The sequence below is a fragment of the Octodon degus genome, unplaced genomic scaffold, assembly GCF_000260255.1.
Source record: "Octodon degus isolate 3935 unplaced genomic scaffold, OctDeg1.0 scaffold00225, whole genome shotgun sequence".
Taxonomy (NCBI): Eukaryota; Metazoa; Chordata; class Mammalia; order Rodentia; family Octodontidae; genus Octodon; species Octodon degus.
Genome location: NW_004524801.1, coordinates 451,903 through 476,017, shown reverse-complemented (window position 1 = coordinate 476,017; position 24,115 = coordinate 451,903). Strand labels below are relative to the sequence as shown.

At 46.5% G+C, this 24,115-nt stretch overlaps 1 protein-coding gene across 4 annotated transcripts in view; it reads left to right on the top strand.

The window, feature by feature from the left end:
* Itsn1 (intersectin 1) overlaps positions 1 to 24,115 on the top strand; it is a 236,490-nt gene that overhangs the window by 189,522 nt on the left and 22,853 nt on the right. For 3 of the 4 annotated variants that reach the window (XM_004645331.2, XM_023705568.1, XM_023705567.1), the window contains 2 exons: positions 550 to 741; positions 1,139 to 2,643. In XM_004645331.2, the coding sequence (XP_004645388.1) occupies positions 550 to 741; positions 1,139 to 1,140 (194 nt within the window). In that variant the 3' untranslated portion in view covers positions 1,141 to 2,643. Of the gene's footprint in view, positions 1 to 549; positions 742 to 1,138; positions 2,644 to 19,045; positions 19,168 to 20,860; positions 20,968 to 24,115 lie in introns of those variants that run through there. The other variant, XM_023705571.1, reaches the window with a different exon arrangement.

Genomic DNA, 24,115 nt, shown 5'->3' with positions numbered 1-24,115 from the left:
AGTTCGAGCTGCGTAGTGAGACCCTGCACAAAACAAAATAAAAAAAAGTGGAGGGAAGGGCCAAAGAAATAGCTCAGTGGCATAAGCACCAGCTTGGCAAACGCAAAGTCCTGAGTTCAATCCCCAGTACAGTTCAAAGTCCTGAGTTCAATGATAGTGTGTCCCCTGGTCCCCTGCTGTATATCTTGTGCAGCAGAGCTGGGCAGGGGTCGTTCAGTCTCCCAGAGTCAGCACTGGGGAGTCCCACCCCTCTCAAAAGGAAAGATTTAATTATCATTAACATTTCTGCTGACCAGTAAATATGAAAAGGCGGAAGATGTTAAAAAAAAAAAAAAAAAACCAAAACTAAAGCAGTGTGAAATTTTTGCTGTCGTCTTGATTTTTAATCCTTCACCTTCCTCTATTCCCCACACTGTGAGAAGCCCCTTTAGGCCACTTCCACTTCATTATATCCTCTTCTGAAAGGGCAAAAATGGCCCATAAGAATGCTGCTGGCTTCGAGGGGCTGGCCAGTGTGGGCAGCTGCTCACCCAGCCCTGTCTCCTGCAGTGTGCCAGGTGATCGGGATGTATGATTACACGGCTCAGAATGACGACGAGCTGGCCTTCAACAAGGGCCAAATCATCAATGTCCTCAACAAGGAGGACCCTGACTGGTGGAAAGGGGAAGCCAACGGGCAAGTGGGGCTCTTCCCGTCCAACTATGTGAAGCTGACCACAGACATGGACCCCAGCCAGCAATGTAAGTGCCCTGGCGGCAAAGTTCCTCCTCTCTGATACCTTCCAGTAAAACATGCAGCATTGCTCTGATTCTGCTGAGCTGTGTTTGCAGAACTTAAAGCGAGACCACTGCTGCATTCGCAACAGTCTCTTTGAAGACCTTCTGTAATGCAAGACTTTATCTTGTGGGGTTGTTTTGGTTTTGGTTTTTATTTATTTGTTTGTTTCCTTTTAATTTTCATTCCTTCTGTAGCATGTCCCCTCCCTCCCCTTTCCCCTTTCCTTTTTCTTTTTTTTTTTTTTTTTTTTTTTTTTTATCATTTTGGCACCATGCTGTTTACATGCCTGACTCATTTTCCTAGCTTGAATTTTGCTCATTGTTTTGTTTTGCTTATGTGTTGTTTTCCTCCTTTTTCTAGGAATCATATGTTGTCCATCCCCCCCTCAGGCTTGAAAGTCCTCAAAGAGACCCACTATCCCATATCACTGCCCAGAGGGATGATGGGAGATGCAGCCTTGATCATGTGACTTCCAGCATGATCACCTACTGCCTTCTGAGTAGAAGAACTCACTGCAGAGCAGTTTACCTCATTTTACCATAGTTGCATGTGATCGCAATGTTTGAGTTATTATTTGCAGAGATAGAAGCAAAAATTAAAAAATACACAGGGTAGTGGGTCCTTTTGTGGCTTTCCTAGTTACTCAAATTGACTTCCCCCACCTTTGCACAGGTGCTTTCAATAGTTTAAAGATATTTTTGAATAAATATTTTAGACTTTTAATAAAAATCAATCAATTAATTACTTCTTTGCTATTTTGGTTTTGCAAAAAGACCCACTATCAAGGAATGCTGCATGTGCTATTAAAACCTGTTCCAAATGTCCATAAATCTGAGACTTGATGTATTTTTCCATTTTTGTCCAGTGTTACCAACTAAATTGTGTAGTTTGGGGCTTCCCCCCACGCCCAGCCCCGCCATAGAAATGCAGAGTTTAGTGTATCTGTTCTGAAGATTTGTAGAATGAGCCCAGTTAAACAGAAGGTGTTTGTGCTTGTTTGTGTGTATCAGATGTACCTTGTTGAGCATGTAATACATCTTGTACATAAGAAAAGAGTTCTTTCCGTGGCAAACCCTGTTACATTGTATGATGTTCTAATCATATCGCATTAATTTTATTTTGCACAGTGACCTTGTAGCCACATGAGAAAGCACCTGTGTTTTTGTTTGGTCTCAGATTTATCTAGTTGAGTTGGTGTTTTGTTTGGGGTTTTTAATTTTGCGTGTTTTCATACCATAACTCAGTAGACAACACCACTGAGGTTATTCCAATCAACAATATCTACAGTGTTTTTTATTCTGTTACATGAGGTTTTATTCCAATTGCTTTTCATGGAGTGATATATTTTGAGCAAGTAATTTTCTTGACAAGAAAGAATGTATAGAAGTTTCCCTGCAATTAATTTCCAGTGTTTACATTTTTTAACTAGACTGTGGAATTTCTACAGATTAATATGAAATGGAGCTCATGGTCCGCTTATGTGTTAGCTGTGTTGTGGCTAAAACCATGTTTGTCTTTTAAACACTTAGTTGGAAGCGCTCAATAAAAATGCCTGTTGCTGACAGCACAGAAAGTGGGTGGGGGAAGCCTCAAGCACAATCTAGCTGTCCTAATGACTCTGTAACTTGTTGTCCCCTCTGTGTTCATGTCTCTCAGAGACGCTGTGCTCCCAGCTATGTCGAGGTCCTCCTCCATTCATGGTGCAGAGGACAAGGGCAGCTCCTCCTTGTCCACTTGCGCTTCAGTATTTTCATGGATATGAATGTAAAATATATAAATATATAAACCTGCGGCTTTAACAACTGTAATACAACCTTTTGAATTAGTTACATGTATAGATAATTAAATTCTTCCTATAAAAGTTAGATGGAAATGTCTCTGTGTTCTTGATGTTGGAACCTGGCAGCAGTGACCAGCTGTCAGCAGTTGGCCTGCTGACCACATGTTGATGATGGGGTGTGCTCTCTGAAATACAGACATCATCCGACTCTCACCGGTCCTTCTGAATAGCCCACCCTTGCTACTTCCCCAGCAATAGGTAAAAGGTTGATTCTTATCATACTGGTTTCAAAGCACAGAACTCTACAACCCAGTTTAGTGTTCAGTTATCTCATTGAGCTTTCAGCATATGTGGTTGACACATTGGTAAGTGTGTGATTTGGCTCAGAATATAAAATGTTTTTCCAAAAGTTGTATACCAATAAGGGACTGATAAACACTCAAGATATGTGTGGGCAATGACAGAAACTTGCATATTGTCCATGTTTTATTCACAGTCTGCTCCTGGCTGGCACCCTCTGGTCTCATTGCCTCTGCAAAGACAATCAGCATGCACTCTGATGATGCATTTGTGACAGTGATCACGTGCTTGATTCTAGCCTCATAAACCTCATTTATTGGATCTCCCCTATTGAAAAGTGATTTTTTTTTTTTTCCTCTCAATTCAGCAAACCTCAGCAATGTATCTACCATCTGTTGGGTTCTGGGAAGAGTATGGTTCCTGTCATCATGAGATTTATATTCTAATGGTAGGAACAAGCAGAAAGCCAAATTCCCCAAATCCATATATATGTGTAAGGATGATGTGTGTGTGTGTGTGTGTGTGTGTGTGTGTGTGTAATGAATAATGAAGCCAGGAGAAGTGCAGATGCAAGGCACACTACTCAGACCTTTTGGAGCAGGTGGCCAGAGGGTGTTGTAAGGAAAGGATCAAGAACTCTTCCAGGAGGAAGTGCTGTTGGAACTGAAACCTGAAGAATAAGGAGGAGCCAGATGCAGTAGGGAGAGAAGTAGCTTTTGGAATTTAAAAGGCCCAGAGGAGGCGGGCTGGAGCTTCTTCTGTTTCCCAACCCACTCCCTTTTAGAGCATAGTCCAGTCAGCAGGCCCCATTCTCCTCCCCAGGTTTCCTTTGTCTCCATAAGGCAGGGTTCCTTCCATAGTCTTGAGTTTGGCAGTTGTCAAGGTGGGTAATAGTATGTAATCTCTCTGTCTCTATCTCTGTGTCTCTGTCTGTCTCTCTGTCTCTCTCTGTCTCTCTGTCTCTGTGTCTCTGTCTCTTTGTCTCTCTCCCTCCGTCCTTCTCCCTTCCTCCCTGTTCCTCTCCCTCCCTCTCCTTTTCTATCCCTTCCCCTCTCCTCCCACATTCCTTTTCTATTCCTCCCCACCCCTCCCACCCCCGTTTGTGAAACTGACATGTTTTCCCTCATTCATTTTGCATTGGTTTTTCAGTATCCACCTGACAATGGTTCTCAGCCTTGGGGGTGATTCTGGCATCTAGTAAGTGGATAAAAAGATGGTAGCAGGCTAGGGGTAGGGCTGCTGCTCCTCCTCATCGTGTCAGGTACAGGACAGCCTCCAGGACAAAGTGATCTGGGCCACGTGTAATGCGTGTCTGTCATCTCAACACTGGGAGTCTGAGGAATGAGGCCCCCAGGTTAAAGCTTCACCTGGACAACTTACAGATTTAGACCCTGTCTCAAAGTAAAAACATTTTATAACAGTAGGGATATAGCTCAGTGAAAGCCCTGGGTTCAGTTCCCTAGTACCTCTTCCCCCCAAAAAAGGAATGATCTGGCTCCAAATGTAACCAGTGCTGAAGTGTGGTCACCTAGTCAGTCACTCAGTTGCCCCTGGCTAAAAATGGTAGCTCCACTGGTGGCTACTGGGATGGCCCTGGTAACACATAAAAAATATCCCAAAACCTTGATTTTTGTGTTTCATAATTTTGGTTATTCTCCACATCCTCTGTAGTGTGACACTAAATTCATCTGTTGTAGTCATTCTCAGGAAAGCTGGTGAATAAAAGAGAAAGAAAGCAGCTCCTAAATAAATTGGGAATAGGTGTGAGAGAGCTCCTTTAGCAAGTCAGGTTTTGTTTTTTGAACCATTTGTTAAACAAAAGCAACCCATCATTAAATCCTTTAATTTCATACTGGTCGCTGTGAGTAGCCTTGGGTTAGAGGTTTGTTCCAGCGGTGTACAGACAGCCCAAACAGAGTCAAGTCACCTTCATTGTGCACGTGTGAGTCACCTTTTGCATGAAAGGACATCTGGAAGAAATTGTTCTAAAACAAGGACTCCTCCCTTTTAAAAGTTACAAAATAAACCAGGCGTCATGGCACATACCTGTAATCCCAGCACTTAGGAGGCTGAAGCAGGAGAATTGCTGCAAGTTCAAGGCCAGCCTGGGCTACATAGTGAGTTGAAGGCCAGCCTGAACTGCATAGTGAGACCATGTCTTAAAAAGAGCACTCCCCCGCAAAAATTATAAGCATTAACGCATGGTAGAAATGTCGCTGCCTTGTCTCTGGAAGGAAACCTAGGTAGGGAGCACCAGAGTCCCATCCCGAATGCTGAGTGAATTATGCATCAGAATTGGTTACCACAAGGTCGTGACACCATCAGGAGAAAAAAATTAATGACACTAGCTTAGGAAATCTCCTGAACTAGGAGGTTTTACCACACAAAATTCCTGACATTGCTATCTCTTACCCATAAAGACAGCAGTTTCACATGGCTCAGCTCAGTACCCATGTATCATATGGCACGTGGTAAGTTAATACTCAAAAATGCCTATTGAATGAGTGGACTGAACAAAAGACTGTAGAAAACAGTCCAGATTCTTGACACACACCATGTCACCCTCAGATGTCTCTAAGGTTTTCATTTTCCTTGGATGCCAACTTCCCAGAAGCACTAATGTCCTTGGAATCTCTTGTTGATTTGACATAAGGAAACTGAGGATCAGAGACCTTAATGTTGGCAGACTCTCCACTCCTGGCAGGGTTAGAGGAACAACCTCCAGACCTCAGGTGACATTTGGGGGTTGAGCACAAATTACCCTGCTTCCTCATAAGCTGAAAACAGTTTCTAAGAGTGATTTATTTATTTATTTATTTATTTATTTATTTATTTATGTATAAGTGGATCCTACTCATTTTCTTAGTTCCAAAAATATCTAAGAGAATTTTTATGGAAACCACATTGAATGTCAGTGGTCCTAAATATGGATAGAAAAAATAAATGTCTGATACTGTTGATCTGGTGAAAGAGGGAAACATGATAAGGTGGTAGCTTCTGTTAATATTTCAGTTCATCCAGAGTTTCCTTTAAAACACACACACACACACACACACACACACACACACGCAAAAACTAGACTTATAGAGTATTTCCTGATAGGCAGTTAGTCAATCCATTTCCAGGGGGTCCATAGCCTCTCTATGATTCTGTTTTTATGTTGAAAGCTTCCCAGAAATTTTGAAATTATGATTCAGTTCACAAAAAGTGAGCATCATGTGTAAGCTGTATTCATTGTATCCATGCGACTTGCTGTTATGTGCAGCCTCTTAGAAGCTACCTGTTACTGTTTTGTGTCAGCATTCAGCCGTGTGTGTGTGTGTGTGTGTGTGTGTGTGTGTGTGTGTGTGTGTGTGTGACAGAGAGACAGACTGATTTGCTGGTAAATTAAATGTTTAATATCTTCAGGTTGAGTGGTGAGGTCAGGGTTCAGCCAAAAAGCAAATAGCACTGTGAAAGGTCCTGATAGGCTGACAGCTGTTGTCCATTTCCAAGTGATCTTCCAAGCCTCCAAGAGGAAGCATCCCTCCCTTTGACTCCACCTGTAATACTTTTTAACATGGACAGTTTTTCCTCTTGTAATAGTTCTATGAGCCCTGACTCAGAAGAGGGAAGCCTTGTGGTCTGCCTGTCCTTGCCGTGAGGACCCTGGGTTTCCCCTCACATGCCTATGTGCTCCCTTTCTCTTTTTAGCCTCTGTCTGTCACCCGCATTCTTGCACACTTCCCATTTGTGAGATGCAGAAGGAAATGGGGACGATGGGGGGTGCGGGGATGCTTCCTGAGATTACTTGATGGCATCGAGAGCCTAGATAAAGTTGAGCACAAATCTTACTCTCGGCACTGGGGGTCTAGCGAAACAGGGAGATGTTCTCAAAGCAGACTTCACACCCCTGGTTGGTCCTCTTTCCAGCTTGCCATTTGAGAAGTGTAGCAGTCCTGTTGTCCCTAGTACCTCTGAGCCCCTGCCTGTAGGGACTCAGGGGCTGAGTCTTTAAAGATGGGAATGGGTCCCTCTTCCCTGGCGTGGCTCCTGTGCCACTGGGATCACAGTGGGCATTTGGAGCGGGTGGGAAAGATTCCACAAATTGGGGCACATTCTCAAGACAGACATCAGACCAGTCACCTCAACCTTTAGTCCTTGGCTGCAGGCAAATTTCCAAAGTCAGGCATACCTGGGTGCCCTTGCCCTGCGCCAACTATATCTTTCAAATTTCCATTCCTGGCTGACTCCAGAAGCGGGTGATGACTTATATAGTAACACTACTTACCAACATACTCAGTTTAATTTTAATTTTACTCCATTCAAATTTGGAACATTGTATTGTCCTTACAAGGTGCTGCCTCTAGGGTGATGGTGACCCAGGAGGGAAAACAACAGCCATATCCTGAGCGCTGAATATTCAAAGCAAGGGTTCAAATCTAACCTCCAGCACTCACCTGCTGGATGATGTTGGCTAAGTTATTGATGCTCAGTTTCCTCACATTTGGAGAGGTAGTAAGACCTAGCAGAATGCAAGCACCGCAAAGATGCAGCTTCGTGGTTCTGGGAAAGGAAGGGAATGTGTGCCTGGTTGGGGAGCTTGTAGACCCAATCCAGTGGTGTCCTGCTTGCCTCCTTGTAGGAAACCAAGGCAGCAGGTGGGTCCCATATGTTTAAAGACCTATCAGAAACCGTGCTCTTATAGCTTAGGATTTCAGAGCAAGATTGGACCACTTCCCTTAAAGTGTTCAGACATCTCATCGCAGGTTTGTCCCACTAATTTGTACACAAATCACAGCCCCTTTCCTCCATCAGCAGGAGGCCCTTGAAAGTGTCCTCCCAGCATCCTGAGACTCGCATGGCCATCTGCCTTAAGGCCAGTGCCTCCTGTGCAGGCTGTTGGTGGATGTGGACAGCTGCCTGTGTTTCACACAGTGGATGGTGGGGCAGCCAGCAGGAAAATGGACTGGGCAAGGTTTTTAAATGTCACGTCTGTGGACTGTGTTGGCAGGCTCATGCAGTGCTCCACAATAAACCTGTCACAAATGCATTGAGTCACTGGGTCCTTTATTTTTCATCATAGTCTTCTGTGGCCTTGTGTTCCCTTGCCAGCAAAGAATGGAACGTTCCACAGACCCCCCACACATGCTGGGACTAGGTGTTTGGTTTTTTTTTTTTTTTTTTTTTAAAGAAATCATGAGGTTTACAAAGGGACGTGTGCTTCCCCACAGTGGTGTCTCCAGAGCAGCACATTTAGGACCCTGGGAAGTTCATTCCTTGCCCCAGTACATACACCCTGAGAAGGCTGTGCCCTGAACTCTTCTGCTCTGTTTGCCTGGCCTCCAGCAGAGCCCAGGATGCCGATCTGCCCCAGCATAGCACGCGCAGCCAAGGAAGCCTCTTGGCACTTCAGGCGTTGCCTTGGAGTCCCAAGCCCCGTGGGAAGGCCACACATTTCTGAAGCCTCAGTAACAGCCTCCAGGGACTCAGTCTCCAGTGGGAACCTTCAACCCAGCCTCCTCCAGGGGGTAGAAGTACATCTGTCCCAGCTGGCCCTCTCCCTCCCTTCCTGCTGGTGACCAGGAGGGGCTGCCCTGTCCAGGGCTCCCCTTCCTGCTGCTCCTGTGATACATGAGCAGATGGGATGCTGTGCTTGAGGAGCTGATAGGAGTGGGAAGAAACATCAGCAGCTACCTTACCTTGTGATAAAACAGGACAGAGCATTGCCAAGGGCTGACACTCAAGTAGAGGGGATGGTCCAGGAAGGCCCCTCTCTGAAGAGGTGACGTGGGGTGGCTGACCATGGCTGACCATGGCTGACTCAGAAGGAGTCCTTTGAAGATCAACTCAAGCAACAGCAAGTGCAAAGGCCCATGGGACAACAGTGCATCCTGCCTTCCATAGGGATGGCACCAGCCTTCTCCCGGGTCAATCTGTACCCATACTCACCTCCAGGCACCTCTCCATGCTGAGGGCAGAGGGCTACCCTACTTCTGCTCAAAATAATTAAGGAGAGTTCTAGTCCTTGTAATATAAGACCCAAATCTACTTGATCTGCACGACCCTGCCTGCTTTGCCCCTTTGCTCTCCAGCCCTCATGCCTTCATTGTCTTTATTCCTGTCTGTGCTCAGCTGGACCATCACCTCCTCACAGACGACTTCTTAGGCCTCCCCTTTAGGTTGATGAAGTGAAGACTGAGGTGGGAGCCATTGTAGAGCTGATCTCCAGGATCTAGGCTATGTTGTAGTTCTGTTGCCTTTCAGGTTGTGATAATGACCTTTCACAAAATTCTAGGCTTTTGTGGCCCCCGTAGCTAACCGTCTGTCCTCCTGAAAACTTCTCCAACCTGCACAGGAGTCCTTATGAGAATCGGAATCCACCTTCAGTGGCATCCTGGACCTATATCAGGAGGAAGTGGTTGTGTGGGTGGCACAGATGTGGAAGCTTCCCAGCTTTAGTGATTTTGTAACTCAGCCTCCCAGCCTCAGCTGAGCCCCAAGCCTCCTGTGTGGCACCATCCAGTCCACAGGTGGTGTGCTGTGCTTGGCGCTATGGTTCTCTCCATTACCCAGCCTCATCCGGGCGATCTTGCCAGCCTAGAAGCTTCCCAGGTCACCAGTCCGCTGTCCCTCACTCTCCCCTTCTGCCTTCCTGCCACATTGACTCAGCTGTTTTCTGAACTCCTCAGCATACATCATGATAAGTAGCTAGAGAGGCTGAACAATGAATACTGGACACTCAGCTCCCTCAGAAGAGGGCAAGTTCACTGGGGGCCAGGCCACTGAGAAACTCACAGAGGGGGTGGGGGATGTAGTGATGGCACCCTTCCTTGCGGAGTTGTCACTGGGGCGCCTATCTCTTTGATGACCAGACATCAGAGAACAGAGTCCCCCCATACTTGCCTATCCCCCATGGCACCTCACTCTTGGGAGCTGCTCAGGAAATGTTGGTGGGGATTATTCTGGACATACCCTCACCTTGTTCTACCACCTCTGTTCTTCCTCCCAACTTGCATTTTCCTCCCTTTGAGTAGCCTAGAACACAGCCCAGAACTGAGTAGAAGGCACCCTATTGGAAAAAAAAGTAAAAAAATAAAATCCTCAAGAAAAGACCTTAAAGCAGGCAATGAGCTCTAATTGCTCTGCGTCATTCCTGTAACCACCCTACATATGACCTGTTCATGCGCATGTTGTGTCTGGCTTTCTGTCTCCCCCACCAGAGTGGAAGCGGCACCAAAGCAGGGCCTGGGCGGATCTATGCAGTTGCTGAGACAGCAGGAAAAGTATCCCGGTCAGGAGTCTTGTGTTCCAGTGAGGTCCCTTTGCCATGCTCAAGAGAGACCATGGGGACCAGGCCATGCTCAGCCACCCTTCTGAAGAAACGCCCTGTGTGATGGCAAGTACACGTGCCCTTTGCAAAGCTCCAGAGCCTCCATACACTGCGCTGTCCCAAGGTCGCTCAGTCAGTTATTTGGAGAAGACCCATCTGCCTTGACTCAGATGGCACTGACAGCCCTGAGCTCCATGAACAAGCGTGTCCTCTCAGCCGGTCCTTATAGGAAGCTTCTGGAAATGAAGGGCATGAGGATCACCCTGTGAAAACCTGAAGGTTTCCTCCTGATTCCATTTATTGAGACCTTCAGGGAAGCCACTGTATCTCTTGAACTCTGTGGTTCCATCCAGAAAATGAGGGCCTTGAGTGGAGTGGCCTAAAACTATCATCAGAGGGACAATATTCTGTGGCCACAGTTCTCAGAGCCCCGGGACAGTAGCTTGAGTGACGTGCATTGGGCCGGATTTGGTTGAGCAATTGCAGAAGTCCTCATGCCCAGATTGATCTAGTTTCCAGATTACTCTCCCTCTTCATACTAGTGCCCTGATTTCTAGGCCACATTTCCTCTGATGAGGGTCCTCTCAGATGTATCCTGGGGCCACATGAGAGCTTTGCCAGTGATGGATATCAAGCTCTTCCTTTGGCCATTCAGGGTACAGCAGGGACTCTGGGATTTTTAAAGGTCCTCGTGCTATACATAGTGATCTTCCAAAATAAGGCCCAAATGCCCCTGACTCTGCCACCAAAACCTCTCAACGGTGCTCCCTACCTACTGTGGACTCAGTTGTGTCTCCCAGTGATTAACCCCAGGTACCTCCAGAATGGGACCACACTTGGAGATGGTGTCTTTAAAAAAAGATAATTAAATTACTCTGAGACCATTGGGTGGGGCTTTCATCCAATCAGATTGATGTCCTTATAAGAAGAAATGGGACACATGAGGCTGCCAAAGATTTGCACACACAGAGACAAGATCACATGAGGATACAACGAGAAGGTGCAGCGCACAAGAGAGGCCTAGAAGAAACCAGCCTGTGGACACGTTGATCTCAGACTTCCAAGCTGCAGGACTAAGAGGGACTCCATTTATGTTCTTTTCAGCTGCCCTGGGCTGTGGTGCTCCATTTGGCAGCTCGAGGATATTAAAGCACCAGGTTATAGGCCAAGCAGGAGGCATGATGGTGGAATCATTGGGGCAAGCAGCTCAGGCCCCACCTGCCTTTAGGACCTGAGGCTTTGTCAACTTACTTAACTCTTCTGGGCCTCAGTTTCCTCATATGCTCCAAGGGCTGTCACAGTAATTACTGCATAGGATTATTGGTGAGAAATCAATTGGATAATCCACACATAGTGTCTGGAACTGTGAGGTCAGATTGGCATTCAGTGTCAGTGCTCATCATTCACTGTTTCTAGAATCTGCTTCCTTCTTCCCACCTGTTCTTGGGGCTCCAAGTGCCTCACTCTGACTCCCTTTTTACTCCACTAGACCTCTGTAGTTGAACCCTCCATCACCCACCCTCTGATATTTCCTTGATGGCACCTTCCTTTGTTGTGAGTTGCTATAACAGAATACCAGAGACTAATCACCTTCTTGTCACCTAAGAAACTTATTTGACACAATTCTAGAAGCTGAGACTCCAGGATACAGGAATGTGTAGCAGGGGCCTTCCTGCCTTGCCCTACAGGCAAAGGGTGGGAGGGAATGGGGCTGGATGCATCATTTTCACAGGAATTCAGATTCACTCCTGACAAATCAATATTAATTACTCCTGAAGGTCCTGCCTCTCAACAGTGGAATAAATCTCCAACTCTTCAACTTTGGGGGATGTGTTTAGCATCACAAAATCCAACTCAGATTCCTCTGCAAAATATTCTACGCCCCTCTAATAAAAACTACTGCCTTCTTCCCTTGTATTCCAATAAAAAAATGTTCTTCTATTATAACACCTTGATCTGTCTGTGTACCCAAAGGATTTATATGTGGCAGCTACTAAGGATACCCGAAATCCTGCAGGGGAAGGCACATCTAAAGCAGGGACTTGGGAGGAAAGAAAAAAACATGGGTGGCGACATAAATGGAGCCAAGCATGAGCTAAAAAATGCATACCGAAAAGGGACCAACACCCATGCCAGGGATTCCTGCGTCAATTGTAAAGCTGTAAATGATGTCTCTCCCCCCACCCCAGCATTTGTATTTATGGCAAATAAAGAGATGATTTATTCTGGGATGAATTTTTCATCACTTCTCAGCAGTCATTATACTGCCTGGCAACCCGTGTAGACTGGATTACCCTTCCTGGAAGAATATGCAGCTTATCTGGAAGCCGCACTGGCACTTGTAAGCTTCTGGATGGTGACTGGGTGTGGCTGAGTGGGCCTCTGTGGGTCTAGGACAGGCCAGAGAGGAATGGTGGAGCTCGGGAAGACATGGGCATGCTCTTTCGTGCCATTGAATGGCATCTGCTGTCTGTGCTCACCAGCTTCTCCAAACCCCATAAAAATCGGATCTTAAGGATTTGCATCTCTGAAGTCTGAGGACTGATGACAATTTGCAGTGGGGCCCTTTTAGAGGAGCCTGCTGCTTGGTGAGGACAGAAGTTGGCCAGGGATGCTGGAGCCACCAGCAGCTCACAGGCTTGTGCAGGATGAGGACCTGGCCCACTTCACCCTTGCTGAGCTCCAGTTGAGTGCAGACACTGATGAAAGCAGGAACATACAGCTTCCTTGCTTGGGGTGTGGGGAATTCAGACATCAGCTGTAGGGTGAGGGGATAGAATTTAACCAAGGAAACTTGCTCATGTCATAACCACCTGGGCTTCATTTGCTTTTCCTCGGTGGTAGTCACCCCCATAGACCACACTGCCCAGGATGTTGTGGAAGTGCAATTAGGTTAATTTTTCCAGGAGGATTCAGTGCAACCCTGGATGTATTGGTTCACATAGCAGGTGAGACTAAAACTGAGGGGTTCCATGGTCAACCCTCCAGACACCAGCAGTGTAGACAAGAAGTCTAGGATTCTGAAGATGCTGACCTCAGGACATTTAGCAAGAGGAACTGAGCTGAATGCCCCCAGAGACATCATGAATCCTTGCCCTTGAGAGGGAAGCCGCTGCCCTAGCCTCCATATTGTTCCCTCTCCTCTCTACATGTGTCACCAGGTTCTAGTGTTGGCACAAGGACCTCTGCAAAGTGGCTGTTTCCTACTTCTGCTTTATCTTCTACAGTGTGCCCACCCCCCCAAATATGGTGGCCTTGCCTTTCCATAAGCCTGGACATGTAGGGTCTGTCCATAATCCTCCTCCAGCACAGAGAGGCCCTGCTCCACTGGCTCTCTGCCCCAGTCCACAGTGCAGCCACTGGCCTGTCTTTGAATGCTTACTAGTCTTAATTTCATTTTCCTTCAAAGTCTCTCCCAAGCTTGTGAGTTTCCCTGAGGACATGGATGGTCTCTTGCCCATCTCTGTGTTTCTTGGATTTCCTATGAACTTAATAAATATTTATTGACCAACTTATTATATATTTTGCCCTCCCTCTTTTTTTTTTTTAAACAGGAACTAGGCCTGTTTATTTGCCCTGCACAGTGGCTAGCGTGCTGTGAGGGATGATTTGGCCCTTGATATTGTGCTCCTTGTTGGGAAAGACAGAGTGGGTGAGGAGAGGAGTCACATCTACTTTTTACCCTAAGTGCTTTTGTTTATGATTTTTTACTAAGACTTATTTTAAATTACTGTGTGTTATGAATAATGGTTGGAGGGACAATACAACCTTTGGGGGTCAGATTTTCCCATATTTTCCCCTAGCATTCCTGTCTCTAACTCTTCCAAAGGGGCATCACAGCTCGCTCTAGTTTGTAAATGTGTTTGAGAAAATTATACAAAATTTAGGCACGCAGATTAGGAATTTTATGTGGGCTATAATGAAGGAACATTTTTAACTGCTTGGAGTCATTTGCAATATTATTTCAGCTGCGAGTGAATTTTAGTTACGAGACTCCCTCATCCCTCCTCCTTGTCCATGGAAAATCCTTCACCTACTTTATCCTCTTGTTTTTTCACTGGCAAAGGGGACCAGCACACCATGTTTATCCTGCCCAAAGGACAGAAGGCCCACATCCTTCCATCACTAATGAAAACTTCTTTTATTTGAAATGTCTTTTCCGTTTATCCTGCTTTGAATAATGGAGCTTTTGTGTTTAATTGTTATTTTTCTAAATATTAAATTTTCAAAGAAGGATATTTTGAGTTCAAAAATGCCTTTTTCAACTCCTTTGTGGTTTTCTTGGTCTGGCATTCACTGACAAGAATTTCTTTAAACAACATCCCATTGGTTTGGTGGCCGAAAGACCAGCCCAAGTCTGCGTGATTGGTGTGTAATGTGGAGGCGAATCTCTCCATGAAGTCTTTGTCTTTTGTTAGGTTCTGGGTCCCAGAGAGGCCATCAAGGCTGACTGATCTCCCAGAAAGCTGGGATTTGGACCTCTATAGGGTAGAAGTCACTGGAGAAAACAGTCCAGGCCCAGCCAGCACCCCAAGACCTCAGCACCATCCAGTACCCTAGATCTCAACACCCCCAGCTCTGGTTTTGGCCTTGCAGATGCTTAGACAGAAGGCTGGAGCTGCTTAGAATAGGCAGCCACATAGAAGTCCACAGGCCCATCTGAACTGGCCCTGAGCACCTGGTGTTCTCAGTTCAGAAGCCCAAATTTATCTGAGACCTCTGGCACTGAACTTCTTTGGATCTTCTGCCAAAGCTAAAATCCAAAGCAAACCAGTCACTTTTTTCCCCCATAATTTTATTGAGAACCAAATAGCAATGAGACAGTTTCAAATTAAATTGGTAGGACAGTTCCAGTAATTAACACATTGCATACTCTCTTCCTAGTGCTTATTTGCTGTACAAGATGCAGACATGATATCCTATTTACAAACACTATTAGAACAAATCCCTCTATTCATTAAGAGAATGTAACTATATATCTATCCTAACCATTTTGAATACACAGATACAAAATGGACATTCATCTTTATCCCCTTTTTTGTTTAGTTCCGTCATTTGAATATCATAGGTGTGTTAACTCAGCAAAATATTCTAAAAGAGTCCAGTAGTCCATAATAGTATTGGGTCTTCCACTTGACTGACAGTGTCAGAAATTCTTGACAAGAGTCCCCTACAGTTCAACATAACACCATGGCCTTACTTCTTATACTTCAAAGCCAGTCACTTTGACAGATCCTTGTTTCTAGTTCCTCAGTCATTTTGGTATGTCTCTGAGTTCCTGGCACCTCCTTGTTGAAGAGTGTGATCCTGGTCTGGTTTCTGGTTGTCAATAACTACTGTACAAATGTCCAGGTGTCTGTCTGTCTGTCTGTCTGTCTGTCTGTCTGTCTGTCTGCCTGCTTGTCTGTCTCTGTCTGTCTGTCTCTCTCTGTCTCTCTCTCCCCCCACCCATCTTTTTGGGCCTGGGTCTTGCTGTGCAGCCCAGGCTGGCCTTGAGCTCACTTTGTAGCCCAGGCTGCTTTCCAACTCACAACAATCCTCTTGCCTCAGCTTCCCGAGTGCTGGGGTTACAGATGTGCACCACTGTGCCGGGCCATTGTCCAGGTTTCTAACACTGTCTATTGGCATGTGAGATAGGCAGTTCTCTGCCTTCTATTTTGTGGCTGGTTTACCAGTTGTGGCCTAGGCTGGCAAATTTCTACAACTATCTTGTCATAAGAACAACAATGTGCTCTTAGCCCCTCAATCTCCTGTGTATCTGGGAGATACTGCCAACCTCAACCTGGTGAGGGCAGTACCACCTCCAGCTGGGGACCTCTGCCTCCAGGGGTTCTAAGCTGTGTTCTGGAGGGCAGGTTTCTGTCTTTCTTCCTGAGAATCCCCAGTACCCAAGCACAGAATCGTGGTGTGAAATCAGTAAACATTTGTTTAGAGAATGAATGAAGTTGAGGAACAGACTTCAAGAGGGGCTTTGACCTGATGAGGTGACTTGCAAAATGCATGAGTGTGTTGTGTGTGTGGTTCACACATGTGTACTGGGGCAAGGCCCAAAGCATCGGTCAGTCTTCTCCAAGGGAACAGTGACCTGAAGGGATACTCAGGGGGCTGGCCCAGCCAGGGTCCATTACTTGCCTGATGACTGTGTCACTGCAAATGCTGCTGTAGTGTTTTTGTGGTGGATTTAGACCTGCCTCTCTGCACTAATACTCTAATATCCCCACAGAAGGGCTCGTCTTGAAAACCCCAACAGAAGCTGTGTCCAGGAGAGGAAAACGGCTCCTATTCATGGGCTGTATTTGGCTCTTGAACAAGAAATGGCCAGAGTCCTGAGCCCCTCCGCCTCTTTCTCAGGACAGTGGGGTAAAAATAGGGCAGCAGCTGGATGTGCTCATCCTATGACTCAGAAGCGTTTCCTGGGTGTCTTTTCTAGGAAAAGTTAAAGGCCTCAGGAGAGGGCTCTCGCTTCCAGAGCCCTGAGCTCTCACAGCAGCTGGGCAGAATCTAGCTGAGTGCAGTGAGTTAGCAACCACACCTGGCTTCCTCCGAGAGTACTCATCACTAAAGTGGCTGTTACCAGAAGAGATGATCAGCACCTCAGGGCAGGGAGAAGAGCTGGGCTGTTGGGTAGCTGAGCTGAGACCCAGTTCTGAGCCATCTGTTCAAATGTTTGTGCTCACCTTACAACCTCAGGAAGTCTAGCAGGCCCCAGGCAGTGGCCCTTTATATAATGTCCAAGATGGGAAGGCATGGAAGGTGTTAATATAATGACAGCTCATTGCTGCAGTTTCCTTGACATCTTCCAGCCTGTCCTGAGATGTTCCTGTCCTAACAAGAGAGGTTATACAGCAACTGGCAAGGAGAGGGAACAAATTAGGGCTGGGCAGCCCTAGAGCTAATCTCTGGAGCAGCTGAGGCGTTTGCCAAGAATCCATGATGTCATGTGCCCAAGAGGGATCATTCTATTTGAAGAAGCTTCCAGCACATAGACTAGCTCAGTCATGAGTGCAGATAAGCCCCATGGGGAAAGGAGGTGGAATCTCAAGGAATCTGTGGCTGTCCAGAGCAACCTTCTCAAACTTTAGCAAACCTTAACATCTCACCTGGAGAGCTTGTTGAATCAGATTTCCAGGCCTCACCCTGAGTAGTCAACTTAGCTAAGAGCCTGGTAATATATAACTAACAATCCCAAAGGGATGCTGACACCACAGGTCTGGGGGCCACAGGTTGAGAACTACTGATTTCAGGCAAGGGATCTCTTTCTGTGCTCCATCATGCCCTGTTGTGGGAAGAGGGGAGGACAAAAAATAAAAATAAATGCAAATCAGGCCTATGTATATCTGGGACACTTCCCAGTCTGTCTATTCTACAAATCTCACTTGCACCACTAAATAGAGAATCTCTAAGAAAAAGAAGGGGAGATTGCCTGGCAAGCACAAGGGCCTGACTTCAATCCCCGGTTCTGCCAAAAAAAAAATTTTTTTTTTTTAAAATAAAAATAAGGGGAGGGAACCACTGGCCTAGAGAGATGAGTTAAGTTCTGTATATAGGGTGCTCCTGAGAAGCAAGTCTCTCTATCCTTTAATACAGAGTATCTGGGGCAGCAGACCGACTCACCCAATAAGCTGCAAGTGTTCCAAGTGCATAAACCCAAAATAACAAGTGAAGTGAGCAGAGGCAAGGGCCCGTGTCAGCACGGAGGAGTCACCATTCTCTTGGGCTGCTTTGGCCTCCACAGAGACCTTGTGGTAAGCTGTCTGCTGCTACAGGGGTGCCTCTGTGGCTCAGCTTCCAGAGGCCGGGCATAATCTGTGTCCAAGAGAGATTTCCTACCTCTCTCCTGTAGATATAGATGTGTCCTGCATCTTTCTGGTCCCCAGATTAATAGGGAGCAGCCTCAGCACAGCCATTATCTCCAAAAACCAACTTCAGGATAACTCTGTACCCTGCTGCAGTTTGGTCCAGCAGTGGTGGTCCGGGTTAGAGCCTAGACTCTGGTGCTGAAGTTTTAGGGTTGAACTCTTGAAACTTCGACATTGCTGAGCTGAAATCTGGGGTGTGTCCACCTCTGCAAAGCCCAATTTCCTCATCTGTATAATGGGAATAATGCTATCATAGAGGGGAATTAAAGGCACTTACCAGTGTTAAGTTGGGAAATGTTGGCCCTCTGTTACCAAGTCTTTCAGCATTATTTTCATGGTTCAAACAAGGAATGTGCTGTCCATATTCATTTGTGAGGTTGCTGTGACAAATGACCACAAGCTTGGTGGAATTTATTGTCTTATAGTTCTGGAGCCCAGTAATGTGAAATCAAGGTGTGGACAGGGCGACCTGCCTCTGAGGGCTCTGAGCAGATCTGTTCTGGCCTCTTGTGTTGACTGTTTTGTTTCTGGCAATCGCTAGCATTCCTTGGCTAGTAGCTGCACCAGTGATCTGTATCACTTGTCATTTCTTTTCAGTCAGGGGTCAACATAGCTAAGAGATACAGGTCTGAACACCCTGGAAGACAAACCCATTGAGGACAACTGGTCCTCAGTGGTTGCACCGCTGATCCGCTGCACCACTGATTTGCATCTCTGTCTTCACACTTTTCTGTGTCTGTCTCTGTGTCCTTGTCTTCTTAGGACACCAGGCATGTTAGATCAGGGCCCACCCTCATTTCTATGAGTTCATTTTAATTTGGTGACATCTACAAAGACCCAAATTCCAAAGAAAGTCTCATGTACAAGTACAGGGAGTTAGGGCTTTGGTACAGTTTTAGGGGCAAATAGTCCAACCCATAATACTGCTCAACTGGAATGAGGACTGGGGCTGTCTTCACTGTGAAGCTGTCAATCCCAGACCTGGACTAATTGTCCTCAATGGTTTTGTCTTCCAGGGTGTTCAGATCTACATCTCTTGGATATGTTGACTCCAACTGAAAGAAAACGACAAGGATACATCCACGAACTCATTGTCACAGAGGAGAACTACGTGAATGACTTGCAGCTGGTCACAGAGGTAATAGCAGCTGTGGGTGATCAGGGGGAGGGACTGCAGGGAGAGGTGGGGACTCTGCCACGGAGGACTGTTTCTAGGATACTCTGATGTAGGGGGAGTATATGGCTGCCAAATGACAGAAGGGCTTCCCTGGGAAGAGGTTGTCATATCTTCCCTGTGCTCAGCTCTGAGTCACACCCACAGAGGGGCAGAGCCCTGTTATGCCAATGGGCACATGAGTTCCAGAGGGGTTGATGGAAAGGGCTATGTGGGCAGCGAGGTGAGAGTTCTGCCTCTACGCAGAGTTGCACCTCAACCACCAACTAGTTGGTCCCATAGAGCTGGTCATATCCCATCCCTGGCCCTTGGTGTTGGCATCTGGACATAGTGACCAGCTTGCTAATGTCTCCAGATCTGTCCCTGAGCACGAAGATGTTTTCTCCATGAGCCCTGCTGGCCTCGGATGGTGCCTCATCTGGTCTGTCCCCCCAGGTAACCATCAAAGGGCCTTATCTACCCTGTCCAGAAGGATAGGGCAATGCAGAGTTGGGCTGTTGAAAAAGCAAGCTTTTGGCTTAACATGGGGGGAGTCATTACATTAGGAAATAGATTTACAGAGCTGACCTAATGGTTAATCTACTATTTGAAAAGCCCTCTAGTGGTTTGGAAACTACCTCCTTCCCACTGAAAACTATGAGACCATCTCGTCGGATATTCCTAACAGCCACAAGAGACATGGCTGGGCTGCCCAGTGTTGGAAGAGTACAGGTTGGGTTACTGACTTACAAGCCACCACTAACACATGGGAAGTGGGGCCGGAGAGATGGCTCAGTAGAATAAGCGCTTGCCTGGCAAGGACAAGAGCCTGAGTTCAATCCCTGGTTCTGCCAAAAGAAAAAAACAAAAACAAAAACAAAAACACACACATGGGAAGTGGTGTGACTTCCAAAAAAATGGTGACTCAAAACATTGGACTTCTATTAAATAGACAGTATGGGCTGTCTAAGATGTGTTGAAACCTGGTCCCCTGGGATATGCCTGATTCAGCAGCAGTATAAGGATTCATGGAATAGGGCTCCCAGGTATCAAATTTATTTCAAACAGCCCCTAAAGAACCTTCCAGAGAGGCCCTGTGCCTTGAGACTGTAGAGAAGAAACACCTTGTAAGCAGAGGCCTCAACTCCATGGGGTCCCAGTGAGATCTGATGTTTATTACAAGTTGCCCAACCATGCAGAAGCAGGTCTTTGCCTTCTCCCTTTGACTGCCCCTCTGAAAATGCTGGCTATGTCCATGACCAGCCCAGGAGGCTGAGGCAAAGCAATGGAGCCATTTCCAAGTACCCTTGCACAGCTGTTTATTAGAGGCAGCAGATGCTATAGTCTCATCCCTATGTGTCACCTTTGTCCCTGAGCCTGTTTCCTCCCCATGGGAGGTAACAGCCCAATTGGCCTGTATGACATTTTACTGGCTCCCAGCTTCTTACTGGTGGAGCTAGGATCCATTCTCCAGAGACTCACCTGGCTTCCCTCCCCCTGGAAAATAACACGTCCCTAGCAGGGAACCACCTATCTGCATAGTCCGCAGTGGGAAGGTGGGTGTCCAGCCAAGCTGCAGCCCAAGTTCTTTCCCTTGCTCTAAACAGATCAGTGTGTGCATGTATGGATTTTGAGCTAACTGTTTGCTTTCTGAACTGCTCCGTTTTCTGCACTGTAGATCTTTCAGAAACCCCTGATGGAGTCTGAGCTGCTGACAGAGAAAGAGGTTGCTATGATTTTTGTTAACTGGAAGGAGCTGATTATGTGTAATATCAAACTACTGAAGTAAGCCTTTCTTCTCTAATCCCCACCTCGCCGCTCCTGGCTTTCACACCAGCACCTCTGTGTGGTCCGTCTGTGTGTTCCTCTGCATGCTGTCGTGTCTCTCTGCCTATTTTGCACATTGCCACTCACAAATGTCATCGCTTGCTTGTGCCTTCATGCTTTCCAGAAATTCACTCCCAGTTCCTAATTGTGAGGAGTGAATTGCCAAAACATCCCAGACCCTGCTTTGACGGTTATCCCAGAACTTCCAGAGCTGGGCCAGTTCTGACTGCTGATCCATGGCCTGTTCCATCTTGGGTAGCGAAACAGCACCAGCCCCAAAGCCTGCCCCCAAACTTGAGTTCTGCAGGGAGCATGGGTCTCTGGAGACAGATGGAAAGGTGGGAAACTGTCCTGTCTTGACAGGGCTCCCAGTAGGCTGCCTGCATAGGTGTTTTATTCCTATGTTAGTTTGCAGACAAAACTGCAGAGCCAGGAGTTGAAACCTGGCTTTGGATCCCACCTCCTTGCTTTTCCTCTTTGTGCCTCAGTTCCCTAATCTGTAAAATGAGAGGATCAGATGCAATCACTATAAGGACCTTTTCTCTGGCTAAAAATAAAAATTGAAACCCCTAATCTTTACCAGCATCACTTGCTAGAATTCACATCAACCTTGGCCTCTAGGCATGCGATGGCTACCCCAGGTAGGAGCAAGGCCCTCTCCGGACCCCCAAGAGTGACCTACAGCCACACCAAAGATTGTGTCTGGCCCTGATCTCTTGGCTCAGGCCATTGGGAAGCTGCCATTTCTGAAACATGATCCCTGGATTGTTTTTGTAAAATAATTTTATGTGCCTACTGTCTTTGGTATGTGTTTTACAATAAAAGAAGGGAGGGATAAACAAGCACAGACAGACAAACAGGAAGAAAGATATAAAAATCTGCAATCACAGATGACCCCAGGCAGACACATAGAGAAGGTCTTTCTTTCCACTGCCCTCCTGTGCAGGGCACTGTTCTAAATGTGGCATGGGTGTCAGACTCTTAGGCTTACACCTTGCTGTTGCCTTCTTGCTGTATGTCTCTGGGCAGGTCACTTACATTTCCCAGGCCTCAATGTCCTCATCTGTAAAATGAGTATTTTTATTAGTGCTTTTCCTGTTATTGTAACAACAACAAAACATGAGGCTAAGCCCTTTATAAAGAAAAGAGTTGATTTAGCTTAGTGCTAGAGACTGGAAATTTAAGATAGAGCAGCTCCATCTGCTTGGCCTCTGGGGAAGGCCTCATGGTGATGACATCGTGGTGGCAGCAGAAAGTGGGAGAAGACTCATGAGCCTGGGAGCTGGAGAGATGCAGGCTTATTCTTTTATTTCTTATTCTCCAGGGAATTAAGCAAGAGTCTATGAGGGCTACATTAATTCCTGCTGATGGCCTCATTTCCTTGTGCTAGTTCCCACCTTTTAGAAGTCCAACCACCTCAGTACTGCCATGCTGGGGATCAAGCTTCTAGCACCTGGACCACGAAGGACACACTTGAACCAAGCCACAGTGGGATGATAAAGTAGTGTACTTGTGATCCTGTGTCACATCAGCAGGCCACCAACCCATTTCTTCCACCAGACCTCTCTTACTAACAGCAAGCCAGGGATAAATCCCATAATCCACCACCTTTCAAAAGCAATGCCTAAGTACATGAGGTTCTTGGGTGACATCTAGGTATAAACTATAACACCTACTAACACTGTTCAAGACACATGGTTTTTAAAAAGATGCAGAAGTTTTCTGTTGAAAACATTTTCCTAAGAGGAGATGATATGGCCAAGTGCCCTGTAGAAGGGCCCAGCAGTTGGGTTGGCCATTAGCTCCTGGCCCCTTTCCATCACCTTCCTACTCTTAACCCTCTTTCCTGCCCCTGCACCTGTTGAGGGGGGGCGCAGAGTGCCCCTCTCCTGAGCTCTGTGGGGCCAGGCAGTGTGATTTCTCCTGCTATTGCCGACCTGCTTCCCCATTCTGACAGAGGAACTGGGAGTGCTGCAACAGCTGGGAAATCCAAGCTCAGAGAGACTGAGGGACTTGCTTCGGTGGGCTGTTCTGTGCATGGCATCCAGGGTCCCAGAACAGGGGCTTCCACTCATGTATGCCATGAATGGAAAGAACACAGAGCCAGGAGGTAGACACCCCACATGTTTGTCCAGGCTCCCACACCTTTTAACATTTATAAGGCTGCTACCTTAAGCAGGTCGCTCCCACCCTTTGTTGTAGAACCCATGTAGGATTGCAATCATGGTACCTGTCCTGGCTGCCACAAGATTGTTTCAAGTGAGGAGCAGGGGGCCTGAGGTCACCTGGCATGCTGTCCCTCCTCATGTAGACCTGTCCTTCTTCTCTTTGTTCTGTTTACCTGATTAGCAAGTCTTAGCAAATTGGCTAATGTCTTCATCTTCCAGACAAAATACTTGTGTTTACTGAGTGCCTTCTTAGTATCTTGTTTCTTTTTCTCCTTTCAAAGATTTCGTTATGAAATTTCAAAATTACAGAGAGCTTGAAAGCATAGTAGAGTGGGCACCCATTTTGTAAATAGTGCATTTTACTCTATGGGCTTGGCTACATAGACATCATTTCTTCCTGCAGAGGAGTACTGTTGGCAAGGAGAAGGTTGGGGGGCTCCTGGTGGGCTGGCTGGTAGGCATGGGGACAAAGGGAATTGCATTCCCTAGACTGCCACCAGCATGCCACCTCCTCTGTGACATTCCCAATCCCAGGATTAGGGGACACCCTTGTATTCAGGGAGGCCATAAAGTTTATGAAGTAAGTAAATGATAAATCTTAAAATGAAAAGAAAAAGAGACCGACTGTGACATAAAGTCTTCCTACTAATAATAATGTCTCTGCTAGGAAGTTAGAGCAAATGGTTGGTAACCTTGCTGGTGAGCTGAAAACTGTGCATTTAGTAAGCAGAGTAGGGCAGAAAGATCTAGAAACTTTTTGTATCTGGGGCTCAGATACCAGCTAATGGAGGGGCTTCAGTCTAGAGGGAAAGAGGAACAAGGTCAGGCAGCCAAGTGAGGTGTTGGAATGCAAGATTCCTTCCTAACCTTTTCTCTCTTTCCTACTATGAGAGAGAGAGAGAGAGAGAGAGAGAGAGAGAGAGAGAGAGAGAGAGAGA